The 19636-nt window shown below is 39.0% G+C and overlaps 1 protein-coding gene across 1 annotated transcript; it reads left to right on the top strand.

Annotated features, from left to right (window-relative positions):
* Positions 1 to 508: 508 nt before the first annotated feature.
* Positions 509 to 908, top strand: LOC308621746 (metallothionein-1E-like). The gene has a single exon (XM_081242493.1). It carries the CDS (start codon positions 589 to 591, stop codon positions 772 to 774), a length of 186 nt encoding a protein of 61 aa, XP_081098619.1. The 5' UTR covers positions 509 to 588; the 3' UTR covers positions 775 to 908.
* Positions 909 to 19636: the final 18728 nt, after the last annotated feature.

Raw genomic sequence — 19636 nt, 5'->3', positions numbered from 1 at the left:
CCCAACACCATGAGAGTACATATTATTTGCTAAATTGTCTCCTCAAAAAGATTGGAGATGTTCCATTTATTCTTTTATCTTTCTCTTCCATCCTTCTCTCTCTAGTGCCTAGTAAAATGCCTGGAACACATCAGTAGTCAATAAGTGTTGGTGGAATAAATGCAAGAATTAAATCATATGAAGAAAACATAACATAAGATCTTTTCCTTCTTGTCTGCTGGAACTGGAAGCGAGGGGAAAATGGGATCTCGCCGCGTGTGGAAAGAAAGGAGAGAGGGAGGATGGCAGGGCTGGGGGTTGGGAGGAAGCTGAACAGATCTTACTCTTTGCCCTCAGCTCTGCAGGATAAGTAAAGGAAGTACAAAGGTATTTATTCTTTTGCTTAGCACCCTCCTTGCTCTCCACCTAATCAGGGAAATCTGCCCACTTGTGTGGAAATGACTTTTTTAGCATGTCCTTTGGAGTCCAGATCAAAAGTCACTTCTTTCAGATTACCTTCAAAAATAACCCCGTCTGACACGGCCCCCACCGGACCCGTGCAGCCGCTTCGCCCCTTGCTTTGGACCTCGGGCCTCACTTCTCCTCCAGATGGACCCCAAGTGCTCCTGCCCCACTGGCGGCTCCTGCAGCTGCGCTGGCTCCTGCACCTGCAAGGCCTGCAGATGCACCTCCTGCAAGAAGAGCTGCTGCTCCTGCTGCCCCGTGGGCTGCGCCAAGTGTGCCCAGGGCTGCGTCTGCAAAGGGGCCTCGGACAAGTGCAGCTGCTGTGCCTGATGTCGCGGAGAGCCTGCCCCAGGTGTCAATGGAGGACCACGGGCCGACCTGTGTTTTTATACAACTCTGACTTGATTGCTACATTCCCTTTCCTATGAAATATGTGAGTTGTAATAAAAGTTGTTGACACTCAATTTAAAAAAAATAATAAATAAAAATAACCCCGTCTGGGGGCTTCCCTGGTGGCGCAGTGGTTGAGAGTCCGCCTGCCGATGCAGGAGACATGGGTTCGTGCCCTGGTCCGGGAAGATCCCACATGCCGCGGAGCGGCTGGGCCCGTGAGCCATGGCCACTGAGCCTGCGCGTCCGGAGCCTGTGCTCCACAATGGGAGAGGCCACAACAGTGAGAGGCCCACGTACCGCAAAAAAATAAAAAATAAAAATAATCCCGTCTGTTTCCATTCCATTTTCTGCTTTCCCTACCAACCAGAGTTTGCAAGATTATTCTGCTTGTGTTATTGACAACAAAATTAATTTCTACCACATGATACAGAGATGACAGACAAATAATTCTATGGATTTAGACGTATGGAAAGAAGAAATTTCAGACCAGAAGAATAGCTACACGAAGCCTGAGTGACAAAGCTGGAGATCTTTAGGGAAAATCTATTAGTTCAGTTTCACCAGGAAATAGTGTTGGTCTTGGACATATTCTTCAGTCTTAAATTCAGTATTCAGTATGTACTAGGGAGCCACTTAAAATTTTTTCCAGAGAAAGGAACACAATCAGACTTGAACTTTAGATATAAGAAACAGGCAATAGCATAGGCTGGATAGCTGAGAAATGGAAGAACTAGAAATAGGATGAGAATCATAAACTTTATGTTGCAAAATTAATTGGGCAGGTGCTTCTCTGTGTGGAGCTTGTCATAAAAGAATTTAAATCATGTTGATTTGTATGTGGTTACATACAGATCTCAAAAAACTGTTTTCCAGCTGTAGTTTGGGGTGTTTTCCTTGCCCCAGTGATCAGTAATACCAAGTAAGGAGTTCTTCTTACACTCAATACCCAATAAAGTTCTCTTGCTACCTATTAGAACAGACATTAGCCAAAGAGAGAGGAGACTTTTGTGCTCTTCTTTGATTAGCGTCCTTTGGCTAGTCTGTGGGTTTTTAAAAATTTCAGTGATTTACTTGATTTACTTATATTAGCTCCTGACTTAAGAAATAATTGTATGACTTTATGAGAAAATGTGTTTAAGATCCTTGGAGCCAGCTTCTCACAAAATGGCTGTGGCTATGATGACATCTCCTTTTTAGTGTTTTCCAAGCTGTAAATGTGAGGTGATGTGATGGTGGTGGTGTATGTGTATGAGGTTGGAGTAGTGGAGGAATGGAGAGGCTGGACAGTGGTTACTCTAATTTAAGGAAATAAGGAGCAAGGACCAGTAGAACAAGGCTAGGGACCTCTAACTAAACTAGGAGATCTAATTTGCCATGGGGGGGACGACTTATTCTCTTTTGAATGGTAGATCACAGAATCAGAAAGTTATATGTGGAAGGGCCTTCAGATTTGTTGGATGCTGTTTTATTAAGAACAATAATAAGGGGAAAAAAGGGTTCATGCTTGGCATCAGACTAGAGGGAAAAATAAGGCTGTCATTTTTTAAAATTGTGGTAAAATATACATACTATAAAATTTACCATCTTGGGACTGCCCAGGTGGCGCAGTGGTTAAGAATCTGCCTGCCAATGCAAGGGACACGGGTTCGAGCCCTGGTCCGGGAAGATCCCACATCTCTCAGAGCAACTAAGCCCGGGCACAACAATTACTGAGCCTGCGCTCTTTGACCTGCGAACCACAACTACTGAGCCTGTGTGCCACAACTACTGAAGCCCGGGTGCCTAGAGCCTGCACTCGGCAACAAGAGAGGCCACCGAAATGAGAAGCCCGCGCACCGCAACAAAGAATAGCCCCCGCTCGCCACAACTAGAGAAAGCCTGCGTGCAGCAATGAAGACCCAACGCAGCCAAAAATAAATAAATAAATTTATTTTAAAAAATTAACATCTTAACCATTTTAAAGTGTACAGTCATTTCTTTTTTATCTAGAATAGTCCAAAGTTTGTAATGTAATTTCAGCAGATTAAACATACAGCTTAAAATTATTTATGTAGGGGTCTCCTTTTTCTTGACAAGACGGTGGAATAAAACTTGACTACTCTCATAGTATACTTTTTGGATTAGCATCTGTTTACTGGGGCTTGATTTTCTCTTCTTAAGGGCGATATAGGGTGGAAAAGAAGGACTACATGAGAGTTGGATCTTTTTAGTGGTATTACATGGGAGTCTTTGCTATGGGTGTACACAGAGACCTTTATTCTGGTGATATTCCTCGTGCTTTAAGAGAAGGGTCAGTAGTTATAGTATTTCAAACAGAAACTAAACCAACTAAGGAGAACTTTGAAAAGCCAGAAATTACAAGGTAAATGCAGTCCAAGAGGGATGGTCCAATGCTATTTAACTCCCTGGCTGAAAAGCACAGTTTTAGGTAGAAGTATTTACCTAGGCTCTACAGCTTTTTTCTCAAATGTTTTATTTCCTTATTCTCTATGTTCCCCCATCCTCACTTCTATTTAGATATTTTTTTCCTAACCAACACCCACATTCAACTCGAATATCACAGATATACTGTACTTCTGTTTATGTATTATATGTTCTATATAAAGCTGTGCTTTATACATCAGAAAATAATTTTTTTTGCCCCCAAGAACCACTCCCTAGGGGGCGATATTGCCCTCATTGAGAGTGCAGGCTCTATAGTTGCACTGGTTCCAACATGAAGGTGGCAATTACTTAGCAGAATATAACTACTCTTTTCTTTTACTTTATTTTTTTGAATTTTATTTTATTTATTTTTTTATACAGAAGGTTCTTATTAGTCATAAATTTTGTACACATCAGTGTATACATGTCAATCCCAATCTCCCAATTCATCCCACCACCACCATCCACCACTTTCCCCCCTTGGCGTCCATACGTTTGTTCTCTGCATCTGTGTCTCAATTTCTGCCCTGCAAACCAGTTCATCTATACCATTTTTCTAGGTTCCACATATATGTGTTAATATACAATATTTGTTTTTCTCTTTCTGACTTATTTCACTCTGCATGACAGTCTCTAGATCCATCCACGTCTCTACAAATGACCCAATTTCGTTCCTTTTTATGGCTGAGTAATATTCCTCTGTATATATGTACCACATATTCCTTATCCATTCATCTCTCGATGGGCATTTAGTTTGCTTCCATGTCCTGGCTTTTGGAAATAGTGCTTCAGTGAACATTGGTGTATGTGTCTTTTTGAATTATGGTTTTCTCTGGGTATATGCCCAGTAGTGGGATTGCTGGGTCATATGGTAATTCCATTTTTAGCTTTTAAAGGAACCTTCATACTGTTCTCCAGAGTAGCTGTATCAATTTACATTCCCTCCAACAGTGCAAGAGGGTTCCCTTTTCTCCACACCCTCTCCAGCATTTGTTGTTTGTAGATTTTCTGATGATGCCCATTCTAAATGGTGTGAAGTGATACCTCATTGTAGTTTTGATTTGCATTTCTCTAATAATTAATGATGTTGAGCAGCTTTTCATGTTCTTCTTGGCCATCTGTATGTCTTCTTGGAGAAATGTCTATTTAGGTCTTCTGCGCATTTTTTGATTAGGTTTTTGTTTTTTTAATATTGAGCTGCATGAGCTGTTCATATATTTGGAAGATTAATCCTTTGTCTGTTGATTCGTTTGTAAATATTTTTTCCCATTCTGAGGGTTGTCTTTTGGTCTTGTTTATAGTTTCCTTTGTTGTGCAAAATCTTTTAAGTTTCATTAGGTCCCATCTGTTTATTTTTGGTTTTATTTCCATTACTCTAAGAGGTGGATCAAAAAAGATCTTGCTGTGATTTATGTCAAAGAGTGTTCTTCCTATGTTTTCCTCTAAGAGTTTTATAGTGTCTGGTCTTAAATTTAAGTCTCTAATCCATTTTCAGTTTATTTTTGTGTATGGTGTTAAGGAGTGTTCTCCTTTCATTCATTTATGTGTAGCTATCCAGTTCTCCCAGCACCACTTGTTGAAGAGACTGTCTTTTCTCCGTTGTATATCTTTGCCTCCTTTGTCATAGATTAGTTGACCATAGTTGCATGGGTTTATCTCTGGGCTTTCTATCCTATTCCATTGATGTATATTTCTGTTTCTGTGTCAGTACCATATTGTCTTGATTACTGTTGTTTTGTAGTATAGTCTGAAGTCAGGGAGTCTGATTCCTCCAGCTCCATTTTTTTCCCTCAAGACTGCTTTGGTTATTTGGGGTCTTTTGTGTCCCATACAAATTTTAATATTTTTTGTTCTAGTTCTGTAAAAAATGCCATTGGTAATTTGATAGGCATTGCATTGAATCTGTAGATTGCTTTGGGTAGTATAGTCATTTTCACAATATTGATTCTTCCAATCCAAGAACATGGTATATCTCTCCATCTGTTTTATCTTTAATTTATTTCATCAGTTTTGTTTGCTCTTCTGGTTCTTTTAGGTATAAGGTTAGATTGTTTATTTGAGATGTTTGTTGTTTCTTAAGGTAGGATTTTATTGCTATAAACTTCCCTCTTAGAACTGCTTTTGCTGCATCCCATAGGTTTTGGATCATCGTGTTTTCATTGTCATTTGTCTCTAGGTATTTTTTGATTTCCTCTTTGATTTCTTCAGTGATCTCTTGGTTATTTAGTAACGTATTTTTTAGCCTCTATGTGTTTGTGTTTTTTACATTTTTTTCTCTGTAATTGGCTTCTGATCTCATAATGCTGTGGTCAGAAAAGATGCTTGGTATGATTTCAATTTTTTAAAATTTACTGAGGCTTGATTTGTGACCCAAGATGTGATCTATCCTGGAGAATGTTCCATGCGCACTTGAGAATAAAGTGTAATCTGCTGTTTTGGATAGAATGTCCTATAACTATCAATTAAATCTATCTGGTCTATTGTGTCATTGAAAGCTTGTGTTTCCTTATTAATGTTCTGTTTGGATGATCTGTCCACTGGTGTAAGTGAGGTGTTAAAGTCCCCCAGTATTACTGTGTTACTGTGGGTACCTCTTTTATAGCTGTTAGCAGTTGCCTTATGTATTGAGGTGCTCCTATGTTGGGTGCATACATATTTATAATTGTCATATCTACTTCTTGGATTGATCCCTTGATCATTATGTAGTGTCCTTCCTTGTCTCTTGTAACATTCTTTATTTTAAAGTCTATTTTATCTGATATGAGTATTGCCATGCCAGCTTTCTTTTGATTTCCATTTGCATGGAATATCCTTTTCCAACCCCTCACTTTCAGTCTGTATGTGTCCCTAGATCTGAAGTGGGTCTGTTGTTGACAACATATATGTGGGTCTTGTTTTTGTATCCATTCAGTGAGCCTGTGTCTTTTGGTTGGAGCATTTAATCCATTCACGTTTAAGGTAATTATGGATATGTATGTTCCCATTACCATTTTCTTAATTGTTCTGGGTTTGTTTTTGTAGGTCCTTTTCTTCTCTTGTGTTTCCCATTTAGAGAAGTTTCGTCAGCATGTGTTGTAGAGCTGGTTTGGTGGTGTTGAATTCTCTTCGCTTTTGCTTGTCTGTAAAGCTTTTGATTTCTCCATCGAATCTGAAAGAGATCCTTGCTGGGTAGAGTAATCTTGGTTGTAGGTTCTTCCCTTTCATCACTTTAAGTATATCATGCCACTCCCTTCTGACTTGTAGAGTTTCTGCTGAGAAATCAGCTGTTAACCTTATGGGATTTCCTTTGTATGTTATTTGTCATTTTTCCCTTACTGCTTTCAATAATTTTTCTTTGTCTCTAATTTTTGCCAGTTTGATTACTGTGTGTCTTGGCATGTTTATCCTTGTGTTTATCCTGTATGGGACTCTCTGTGCTTCCTGGACCTGCGTGGCTATTTCCTTTCCCATGTTAGGGGGAGTTTTCAACTATAATCTCTTCAAGTATTTTCTGGGTTGTTTTCTCTCCCTCTTCTCCTTCTGGGACCCATATAATGAGAATGTTGTTGCACTTAATGTTGTCCCAGAAGTTTCTTAGGCTGTCTTCACTTCTTTTCATTCTTTTTTCTTTATTCTGATCCACAGCAGTGAATTCCACCATTCTGTCTTCCAGGCCACTTATCTGTTCTCCTGCCTCAGTTATTCTGCTATTGATTCCTTCTAGTGTATTTCTCGTTTCAGTTATTGTATTGTTCATATCTGTTTGTTTGTTCTTTAATTCTTTTAAGTCTTTGTTAAATATTTCTTGCATGTTCTCGATCTTTGCCTCCATCTTTTTCCGAGGTCCTGGATCATCTTCACTATCATTATTCTGAATTCTTTTTCTGAAAGATTCCCTATCTCCATTTCATTTAGTTGTTTTTCTGGGGTTTTATCTTGTTTCTTCATCTGGTACATAGCCCTTTGCCTTTTCATCTTGTCTATCTTTCTGTGAATGTGGTTTTTTTCCCACAGGCTGCAGGATTGTAGTTCTTCTTGCTTCTGAAAGAAGGTATTTTCAATTCAATGTATATGGAGCTTGTGCTAGTGATGAAGGGTCACCTGCCGAGGCGGGGAACAGCTGTGGCTCACTGCGGGGACAAGGGCACTGGCAGCAGAAGTTCTGGGAAGTACTCCTTTGTGTGAGCCCTCCCAGAGTCTGCCATTAGCCCCACCAAAGGGCCTGTAGTCCATAATTACTCTTTTAGAGCACTGGTTCCAGCATAAGATAGAAATACTGAGTTCACTCTGGGAAAGCTAAGCTCTGAAATCTTAATACTGAGAGACTGAACATGCAAAGAAAAAATGGCCAGACAGTTGGATTCTCACTCACAACCTCTACAACAATCTGCCCAAAGTGGTCAGGACTTGGTCAATGATTGCCAGCTTTGCTATTTTTGCCCTTTTTTCCAACACAGTACCACTCAGAAAAAGATGAATATGCTCCTTAATTCAATCTTTTTAGATGCTCCACTTCTAGTTAGCCCACCTCCTGTTTTCCCATACCAATAATCTCCAATTCGAGCATACTGGAAGCCCCACTTCTTTTCACTGTAAAGCGTTCCCATTCCCCTGCCAGCCTTTGAGTCCAAATGTCAAACTATGGTGGCTGACTCCCTTGCTATATTAAGCTCTGAAAAAATAACCTTTGCTTGTTCTCATTTGGGTAACCTTTGTTTATTTCCATAATATGGAATGAAGATTGCAGCCATAGAAGAACTTACATGCTTAAAAAGACACCATAGATAATAACCACTTCTCCATTCCAGTGTTTGTGTAGCATGAATGGCTCAACCATTGGTCTCTGTTTTCTTCAACCACCCCAAAGGCTGTTATAACATTCTCTATCTTGTCCTTTATCAGCACACTATTTAAATAATTCAAGTGATTTTTTTGGCTATTTGGCTACAGCAATGATAACATTCAAAGATGTCTGGAACTGCAGGCAGGTGCTAAAAGAATTAGATAAGTCACTCAATAGGAGTCTTATACATACAAAGACTCTATTACTTAGTTTCTTGAATACTTACATGTTAACTTTGATTTTGATACAGTCCAGAAAAAGGCTCAGTGTTCAAGTGACTACTTCTTGTAGATTTTATTACAAATGTTTCTCTTTAGAGTTAGGACTTTCTGTCACATCCACCAGTATATTAGCATTAATATGTTGCCAGATAAACTAAAAAATATTTCACCAGTAACAGAAAGATGAATTGTGAATTTGTTTAGAAGATTGATTTGAAATCAGGTCATGTGGTTCTGAATAACAATGCAAAGACCACCCAAAGTCTTTTGGATAGAAACTAGGTGATGGCCATGAATATTGAGAAGAAAACTTTATCAAAGGCTCCTCAATGGGTAACTTATGAGTCTGGTTTCTACTAATGGAAGACCAAAAAATTTCAATATGCTAATTCTATTATGTAAAATACAATATATATATTAGATTTTTATTTCATTACTTATTTACTTAGTTTTTTCATATTGTTGTTGACTTCTAATTTAATTTTGTTATGATCAGAAAACAGTTTTTAAGTTTTTAAGACTTATTTTATGGCCAAGCAAGTGGTCTATTTTAGTGAATATATAATAGGAACATCAAAGAAATTGGGTATTTTCTAGTTAGCCAATATATTGTTCTAAAAATGTCAACTAAATCAAAGATTTGCTAAACTTGTTCAGATCTTTTAGACTTATTTTTTGTAATTTTATTTCATTAATTGGATGCTAAACTATTCTACTATAGATTTTTTAAAAATATTTTGAGTGTAATTAATTATTTACATTTAGCTTTAATTCAATCAAGGTTCATACTTCTTGAGATGCTACCTCGCCAGGCAGTGTACTGGGAACATCACAGTGAACAAGTCAGGTCCAATAGGGGGATCACAGTGTTTACAAACAAGTTGATCATTGCAAATCCATCCAAGCTTGCTACCAAAACCCAAGACCAAACGTCAGAGATGATTAAGCTTTACTGGCCCTCAAAAAGCATTCTGGGGGGGAGGCGGGGGAGATTAGACCTCCCAGGGGGCACGTGAATGCGCTGAGCTATGGATCTGATGTTTAGAGTTTGGTAGTCAGTTCTCTTGGCTCCTTCCTGTAAGTACCCTTCTTTCTGTTTCCCTCCCAGGTCTTGCTGTCTCTTCTTTTCCACTGTCTCTTCTGTGTCACGGTATCCCCTTCAGGAATATCTCTTTCAAACCAGTCCCCAGAGGTGAAGTCCCCACCTCCCCACCTCTTTCTCCTCTCTCAAATTCCATCTATTCTGTAAACAACTTTGACTGGAGGTTGACAGGATTGCTATATGCATTTTATCAGGACTTTGGGGGCCAGAAGCCTTTACTTGATTCTTAAAAGTTTTGCCAAATACACCTGGCGCATACCTCTGTCATTCTTCTTACCATGGATGAAATAAAAATTCACAGTCTAAGGCAAGTTAAGGAAAATTTAAGCATAATATTTTTCTCTGTCCTTTGGCCACTTCTCTCCCCTCTACCGTGCATTGTATACCTGCATATGCATCGACCACAGTTCCCCATCCCCAGAAAATACCTGCTCAACTATAAAAGCAACACTTTTCTAACATCAATAAGATAACTCCTTAGGAGATAACCTTCTTAATCTTGTAGGGGACCATGATGACCCATGACCCACTACTCACTTTGTACTTGCAGATCTGGATTGTGCAAACTATCGACATTTAATGTACAGCCCTCTATCTCAAAAAGCAATACAACTGTGCTTTGACCTCTAATGGGAGGAACAGTTCTTGGAGCTTTCTGAGAGGCTGTTCCTGGTTTATAATTCTCAATTTGGCTCGAGTAAAATTCTCTATTTCTTTCTTAGATCAACTAACTAATTTTTTTTCGTCGACACCATATTACATTAAAATGATCTCTTGACTTTCTGTCTCTCTTACACTGCTTTGACTGTGACAGACATGTGTTATTAATATTTGTATTTCCAGAAACTACAACAGTGTTGGACTTGGGTGAACTCAGCAATGTACCAAAGTTATAAACATAGAAACACCAGCTTCTTCCAGCCAATCAACATACAACCTGGAAGGCAGCGTGGAGAAGAGAAATGAGCAAAGATTTTAAAGTCTGACAAGCCTGGGTCTGTCATCCAATTACTATATGCCCTGGGTCTTTTTTTCTTAAAGCTACTTCACAGAGTTGTGGAGATTTAATGAGATAATATCTGAGTAATCTTGGCTACTCCTTGAAGCTTTCAGATTTATCTACATGCTGGTGTATCTCTTCAGTTGGGATCTCTCTGCTGGATTCTGAGCCACCTGGAAGTCCTTGCCTGGATGACTCAGAGGCCTATAAAATGCAATTTAGCCAAGAGTAAGTTAATTATTAATTATTGCTGGCACTACCCCAGCTCATCCCTGAACCCTCCACATAGTTTCATCTTTTCCCTCATGACCCATTTCAGTGAGAGGTATCGACACCACATTGCCCAAGCCAGAAACCCAGGGGTCCTCCTTGATGTCAACTCACTCCTTACCCCACACAACGACCTTTTTAGCATCTGTTTTATTTGTCCACATCCCTCTAAGCTCACTCCACCTTTTTTTAGGCTTTCCTCTCTTCTGGTTCAGGCCACACTACCAGCATCCTCTGAACGGCCTCTTGTCTTGTAATTTCACTCCAGTGCAGCCTCTATTACTTTCTTGTTTCAAATTAGTGGCTTCTCCTGCTGCAGGATAAAGTACAAATTCCTTATTGTGAGCTGGTCTCTGCTTCACCTTCCTTCTTACCTCACCTTCCCAACCTCCCACCTACACCAAGAGACTTGCATTTCTAAGCATTGCCCTTCTCTCCTTTTCTTCCAGATCTTCAAACACAGTACTCCCTCTGCCTGGTATTCCATTCCCTGTGTTTTTCATCTGGCTAAATTCCAATCAACCTTTGAGACTCCAGTGTCATTTCTTCTAAAGAAGCCTTGTCTTCCACCTGTCCAAGTGAGTTGCTTTGCCTCTGTGCTCCTAGAGAGCCTTGTGTCTCACTTCTTTTTAACAAAACACTTGTCACTCTATAATGTAATTATCTAATGTAATGATAGCTAAGATTTATGGACCCTATGTTATGTGCTGGATGTTCTTTTAAGTACTTTACTTGTATTAGCTCATTTAATCTCATGATAATCCTATGCAGTAAGTGCTGTTATCATCCTTACTTTGCAGATGAGGACATGGAAGCACAGAGAAGTAAATATTTCTCTCAGTATCACACAGTCAGCATGTGAACCCAAGAGGTCTGACTCCAGAGTCCATATGATTATCCACTCTGGATTTTTGTATCCAATAATCTCTGAGGATTTTGTCTATGTTGTTTACTGAGGTAATTCCAGGGCTAAGAATAAAGTCTGGCATGTAATAGCTGCTCACAAAGTGTTTACAGACTCACTGAATAAGTAAACACTAATTCATTTGTGTCTCTTCCTTCTGAAGGGCTGGGGACTGGGTTTCACTCTGTGTATGCCCAACAGCTAGCCTGGTACCTCGTACATAAGAAAATCAGTAAGCTTGTCTCTGCATAGGTTCACTGCCACTCGGAGTTCCAAGATTCCACTTCTCCTTTGTGCTTTTTTGAGACCTTGCATCCACTCTGTCACGCCATAGCACACTTTGCTGCACGTCAATTTTCAGCATGTAGAAAAAAATCTGGTCAGCTGCTGCTTGACAGCTGGAAAAACAGAACTACACTGGAGCCAAACAATTTTGTATCTAAGGGAAGCAGGGAGGAGAACCTCCTACCTTGTGTGGGTATGTGGGTGGAGGGCTGAATCACTGAGTTCTTTGAATTCCTTGGAAAAAGATAACTCAAAGGAATATTACACGACATGGAGAAATAGGAAAGAATAAGCAGAAACATAAAAAGGATTTAAATGTTGAAAAATATGATCTACAAGGCTAAAAATAGTTGCAATCAAATTTGGAGAGAAGAAAGCTGGCGTCAGCATTCCAGTGCCCTGAGGGGCCATGCATGACAGAGCTCCAATTTGAAAGCTGCTGAGCAGATGTTCCCAGGCCTCACGGAGGAGAGGACTGTGCAACAGGCCTAGACTGACCTTGAGAGGCTGAGACAGGGGGAAAGGGACAACTTTGCTAGGGGAACGACAGCCTGAGCTTCTGCAAAACGTTATAAAAGAATATCCTCCAGTTCTTTGTGACCCCACCCAGAAGGAAGGGAGGTGACAAGTAATGATGGTATTTCCTGGGTAGTAGGTGTATTTTGCACTTTTCCACCTAAATGAGTACTTTAAAATTCCAATTGATTTTTTACATGCATTGCAGAATTTCTCTAGAAACTTTGAAAACTTTGGGTGGAATAGGGGTGGGGAGCAGGTCAGACTTTCATAGTCCACCAAAACCCCCCAACACTTTTCATGTTTTATCTCCGGCTCATTTGGTAGTTATTAGAGACAAGTTGAGATAGTGAGAGAATGGGCAAGGGCTTACTCAAGTTATGCCTCTTTGTCTTTTTAAAAAAATTTTTTTTGTTTTGGCCTCACCACGTGGCATGTGGGATCTTAGTTTCCCGACCAGGGATCAGACCTGCACCCCCTACATTGGGAGCACAGAGTCTTAACCACAGGCCCACCAGGGAAGCCCCTCTTTGTCTTCTTCTGAGCAGTACTTTGCAAGCTGTATTGTAAGGATGATTAAAGAGGTATCGAAAATAAGTAACACACTTACGAAAGGGCAAGTGGTAGGCTTCACAAATGGGAGTGGGTTTATCATTAGTATTGTTTTTGGCTAGCATTATTTTCTTATTTTTCCAGTTAAGGTTTCTGAGGTATTGCCTCACCATGAGGAAAACTGAGTAAGGTAGATCCCAAAGTCAGAGGAGCTTATGATTAGAATGAAGACACTGAATTGGTTTCCCAGGTGGGCTCACTGGCTAAAAGGGGATTGTGAGAAGTGTGTTTTTCAAGTTTGTTCCACAGCCAGTGTTTGGGCTCTTGAGAAGGGAGGTGCCATAAGTGTATTGTAATCATTAATGCCCTAAGGGAGAAGGGGAATTGTATGAGAAGATGTATTCTCTAATTTTTTTTAGTACAGTTCATCTTTTCTGCCCAAGAAGAATGGACACACTTTATGGGCAGGGACAATGTCTTCTAATTTGTATTTATAACCTTTCTTTTTCTTTCTGAGTTTTCAGGAACTAAGAAGGGACTTACTGATAAGCCAAATCCAGAAATTCAAGTTACTTGTGTTGCTAAACATGTGTAAAATTTCATATAAATGTAATTCATAAAATTATATTTGACAAGAATTTGATATAATTGTCAAGAGTTACTTTCTATCCAATAATTTTGTGCAACACCTGGTATACCCCGCATAGTGGCAAAATATAACAGCCCTCAGCCCTGCAGAGACCTCTACCCTGTAGGTGGAATCTCCTTCCTGGATCTCAGAGTTTCAAGGATGCAGTGTGCCTGCTGCTCTACCCCTGAGGTCCTGCTATCCTCTTCAGACATTATAGCTGCTTTGAGAGAGGTGTGGCCAAGGCATTCTCACTTATGAAGGGAGTGAAATAAATCAACCTGAAAAACCAGGTTCTCTGATTAAAGTCCATGTTTTCCAAGAAGAGCCTCTGTTTTTCCCTGCACTACTCTATTGAAGGCATTGCTGGTGGACAATTTTCAGTAACTTTTTCCTCTCTTTTGTTTTGAAAGGCGCTGTAAGAGATCACTAGTAAGAGATCGTTTATGTTTAGCAATTGCCTTTGAAGTTTCAGTCAAACACAGAATTTACTATAAAACAAATTAGTCTTTATTATTTTAGTGAAAATCATAAACTTAACTCAAACATACACAGAATCAGATCTCTGGATCTCTCATCCACCCAGGTTTCCCTGTGGGTAGTTGATTCTTATGGATGGGTGAACTACTTTTAGCAAGTGGTTAATGAGCTACGTGCTGTATAGATATGACTTTCTTTGAGCATTCACTTAATGATTGGGTGACCATTGCTAATTCCTCCGATAATGAAAAGGGGTTAGAAAACAGGTATGGAAAGATAAGATTTGAACCATATGATATTGCTGATCCTTGACCATTTTTGACCCACGTTATTCTGATTTTACATAATATAACTTAATATGTCCAAGCCTTATTCACAAAGCAATACATTCTATACTATGTCCAATGTAAAACTGACATTCTAATAGTAATAGAGTACACTTCGAAAAATTCAAAAGTTCAAAAATTGTTTTAAATACAGCTGCAAAATAGGAACATGATACCATATTCCATATGATAATAAACCAGTAGCTGATGAAAGAAGATACAATGATGTCATTTTATACCCAGTAATTAAAAATGAGACTTATAATTATGAAAAATATATTAGTTTACTATAAACCCTTAAGTCAATAACATTTCGTGAAACAACTCTTTATTGTGTTCTTTGAGTCAGAGGTCAATGGTGTTGAGGACGTTTGGGAAATCTTCCTTTATCTCACTAAAGACTGTGTTTTTAAAAAAATGCTTCAGTTTTTTTAACTAGTCTGTACAGAATACAATGTGCTAACACGTAACATTAATCAAATATGATTGATAATTTTGATGAATTATAATAATGGGAATTTCAAGAAATATATGAAACATTTTGGGGTTGAAAAGTTCTGACTAATGTTCAAAAGTAAACCCCCTCCTTTATATTTTGGTCCCAGTACAATGAGAATTCACAACTCTGAATTATGCAAAAGAGCTAATGCTCTTCTTCTGTTTGTGTGCATCAAATAGACAGTCTTAACGAAGGAGATAATGAGTATCTGACGGCATGGTGAAATGTAAACAGAAGGAGGAAACTAACAGGCTCACTAATTATGGAGTAAATCTTTTTATATGGAAAGCAAGAGAATGTTTCAAGATCATAGCAAGACTGCATCTTGACTAGAGAGGGAAGAATTGCTCCTTTCCTAAGATAGGAAGTTAGATTAAGGCCTCTAGGCCCTTCAAAGATAAATACCTTAAAATTCTTGAGTCTTTCATTATTAGAGATTTTCCCTCTCGATGCTGCAGTTTAAGGTTTTTAAAGGAAGAGTTATACTTTAGAGCTCCTGAGAAGTCTCCACTTTCATCCATGGGGAGTGTTCATTTATAATTGTGTCCTATGGGTTTCCATGTGAGGGGAGTTGACCAGATTAATTGTTTTAGTTCTTTCCTCTCAATATTCCTGAGAAATTTAACAAACCTTCATGGACAGCCCATGAGGTGCTCTCCCTACCTCCCCACGAGTCCTCAGACTCCAGCCTTCCCACTTCCCAGTACCCAGAACCATTTCAGAGTGCCGGCCACCACCACTTCTCCTGGCAGCCCCCCATACCCCTCCTCTCCACCAGCTGTCTAAACTCAGCTCAGGGAGATTGTCCTCAAATGCAAGACTGGTCCTTTCGCCTCCAATCCTTTGAACGTTGCCTATAAATTCCTTTGTAACATCGCTTCCCTTCCCCTTCGTTCCCGCCACCTTCTCAGTGTGGCCCTGTTCTTCATTCCAGGCCTTTGGTCTTTCAGTACCCATTTCCGAGCACTCTCTCCGCAGCAGCATCTTCCATTTCCTGCACCTGGGTAATCCCTGCTTGTTTGTGAAGTCTCTGCTTAGATGCTGCTTTCTCCAAGTTGCCTTCCCAGATCCCCCAAATGTGAATCCCTCACATGTCTGCTCCCCTCTCCCTGTAGCAGTGACCACACTATATCACCACTGCCTTTCTGCTTTTCTGAACCCTCTATGGTCTGCAAGCTCCTTAAGGGCAGGACCCCTCGTCTGTCTTGTTCACCATTGTATTCCCAGGCCCTAGCACAGTACCTGGCTTAGAGTAGACACTGAATGTATGCTTATTGAATAAATGAATGAAGCAGACAGACTGACAGATCCACAATGGTGCTTTGTGCAGAGCTCCTGTCTTTGAAGAGCTTGTAGTCTGTAGTATTTCTGTACATTGAAAGACTATGTGGAATAACAAAAAGAACACAGTTTTAATGAGAGCTGGATTTATATCCCAGCATTACAATTTACCAGCTCTGTGAATTTGGATAACTTACCCAACCTTCTTGAGACTTAACATATGAATCAGTATAGTGATAAAAGACTTCTACTTCATGGGGTTCTTGTAAGTAATAAAATAAGAGACATTAAACATGTACCATAATTGGTACTGGATAATGTTGGCTTCCCTTTTCTCCCAACACACAGCTGTGCTTCCATTTAACATAAATCTCTGCTCACCTTTCCAGTGGACTCAAGATGCTCCTCCCTCACGTGTATGAGCACAAGCTCACACGATTAAAAAAATCATATTGAGAAGAGGGTAATAGAGTTTATATTTATTAAAAAACATTCATAAGGGGCTTCCCTGGTGGTGCAGTGGTTGAGAGTCCACCTGCCGATTCAGGGGACACGGGTTCGTGCCCCAGTACGGGAGGATCCCACATGCCGCGGAGCGGCTGGGCCCGTGAACAATGGGTGCTGAGCCTGCGCGTCCAGAGCCTGTGGTCTGCAATGGGAGAGGCCACAGCAGGGAGAGGCCTGCATACCGCAAAAAAAAAAAAAACAAACGAAAAAAAACATTCATAAGTATAACACATTAAGAGAATATATATATATATATATATATATATATATATATATATATATATATATATATATATCGAGGATTTATAAACATTTTAAAGCACTGTGTGTCAAATATCCTATCCTACTGTATAGGATAAGTAAATTTAAAATTAGATTTTAATGGGCAGAGCTCAGTTTTGGTGTGAGGCTCAAATTTTAGCCTGTTATTCAATTTTACAGTGCATTATTTTAAATATTGTTTGTAACTGAGTAAACTCCTAAAATTTAAAATTTTGAATGTAAATTTAAAAAGACAATAGAATTGTATTTTTATACTTGGTAATAGTGACATAAATTTTAGATCAAAATTTTTCTCTAAGTAATAGTATTTATTCATTTTACTTGACTGTGTAATGATTTAAGAGATATGCAGAGATTTTTGAACTCCTTCACTGTTATTATTTTTTCAGTGAAAGCATATAACCTAAACTAGTTCACAACAGAATATGCTGAGATAGCCTTATTTCCACAAAATTTACAACCCAAGGGCTAGTTTTATATGTTTTCTTTGCCGGCTGGATTGTGGCTAATCATGGCCAAGTGTTTTGATGCTATTGGTTTGGCTCTTAAATGAAACTAGATCCTGACAGCAAAGTTCAAGAATTATTGTCAGCTTCTCTGCATAACTTAGAAGCATCTTCAAAGGCATATGTACTATTGCCCTGGCAGACATATATACACGAGTACGGTATAACACCTCCACCCTCCATGCTTGGCAAGTTAACGTGGATGTTCATTTTTATAGCCGCTAACTTATTAGCTGTGGATTACGTTGTCACTCTGTGTGTTACATTTCCAAGCATAAGAAGTGTGAGTGAGTTCTAAGACATGTGAAATGAAGGATCAACTCGCAAAAGCTGGTCTTGAAGGCATCAGAGAGTAGGGATAAAGATTTCATCATGCGGTTCATAGAGCTTGCCAATTCCTTGATTGACAGCTCTCTGTATGGCAAGTCTTGAGGGATTGGGTATTTAAATCTTAATTACAAAAAAGTGTTACAGAATACTAAAAACCAGTCAAGGAAACTGGAAGGCTTGTAATGTAGCATTCTTCTATTAATCTCTTATACAGAATAAATTTGATTGACAAGATCCATACAAATAGTGTAAAGGAACTTAGGAAATCAGTACAAAACTGAAGGGAAATTTTTAAACCATGTGCCATAAATGTGTCCTGTTTTATAAATTAAAATTGTTCCACAATCATATACACAAAAATAAAGCAGATTAAAATGAGCTTTATTATAAGATAGTCCTAACTGGCTTAAAGAACTAAAATCTCACTAACAAGATTCAAACAAACAAAAATACAATACACATAGCTGCTTTACTTAGGAAAAAAAAATCACAAGAACTTATTTTAGGAAAAAAAATGGATTCCAAAAGATAGAAATAAAACAGCAACTGTAGAGAAAAAATTTTTTAAATAAAAATTGAGGAATATTCAAGAACACCAGTAATGCTCTTAGTGTTCTCATCTATGTCATTCCCTTATTAATTCATCAGTTCAATAAATACTTATTGTGAGATTACTGCTGTCCAAATCTTTTGCCGAGTGAAGAGAATATGGAGATATTAATGGCAGGGTCAGAGTCCAGTGGGAAAGCACTCATGAAAACAGGTCATAGCAATGGAATGTCATTCAAGTATAACTAAAAAACCTGGATATCTTCTGTTCCCTCACCCCCATATTCCTTCTCTGCTTTGCATTTTTCCCTGGAGAGGCTGATCTGAATGGACTATATCAATGGGTTCCTTTGCCCTTTGGCTTCTGCTTAAGCGCAGCCAGTGGGGACCCCAGCAGCAGATCAGAGGAAGGGATAAGCATGAGGTGAGGTTTTGAATCCCGCTGCTCCTTCCACATGGAGTTTCCTGCATCTGTGGGCCAGTCACAGCTCCTTTCAGGAAATGTCCTCAAATTATTCTTTTTACTGTGCCATCTGTTTCCCGTCAGGCCCTACTGATACACTGTGGGAACACAGAGGAGAGAATTCTTTGGGGAATCCAGATAGACTTCACAGAAGAAATGGCATTTAAGATGGGTCTTTGAGGAAGAGGAAGAGTTACTGAAGAGATGGGGGAGAACTTCAAGGTGGCTAGAACATAGGGCAAATGGATAAAGGGAAGAAAGAAATCAAGATACTTTTGGGACGGATTGTGAAGGACCTCGCATTTCCTATAGAGGTGCTTGGACTTAACCCAAAGGCAACAGGCGACAGGTTATTTTGGGGGGTTGTTAAGTAGAAGGCAGTGTTTCTCAACTCTGATTATTACAGGCATCCTTTTATAGTTTTTGAGGACTTTTTCAGGATTGACTTACATATTTTTATTATGATATGTACCCTCTATGTATCAGCTTTAACTATATGTAAATTCCTTTTGCTTATAATTTTTATACAACTAAAGAACAAAAATTGATTTATATAAGAAATAAAAACAAAACCATATGAATTCTAAAATTCAAATTATCATTAATTTAATGTGAAGGATTATGGTTTGCTAAAATTAATTCATGAAAAAATGAATTTCTTTAATCATAAGAGAGTTCAACATGCCTATAATAACGCATTTTAAGATAATTCGATTCTTCCACTTCTTTCTGTTGCTCAAACTATTGTGCATCTTTCATCTATACCACATGTTGTGAAGTCATTTGACTTTCATTTGATATAAGTTTCTCTCAAAATTTAGCTGTGTAAACAGCCATTTTATTATGCTGATA

This window comes from Mesoplodon bidens (assembly GCF_964165515.1).
Source record: "Mesoplodon bidens genome assembly, chromosome: 8".
Lineage (NCBI taxonomy): Eukaryota > Metazoa > Chordata > Mammalia > Artiodactyla > Ziphiidae > Mesoplodon > Mesoplodon bidens.
The sequence above is the reverse complement of the archived record's forward strand: the minus strand, read 5'-3'. Positions and strand labels throughout refer to the sequence as shown.

Bases quoted from the DNA above. Each gene is read 5' to 3' on its own strand.
- LOC308621746 (XM_081242493.1), top strand. From the start codon at position 589: ATGGACCCCAAGTGCTCCTGCCCCACTGGCGGCTCCTGCAGCTGCGCT.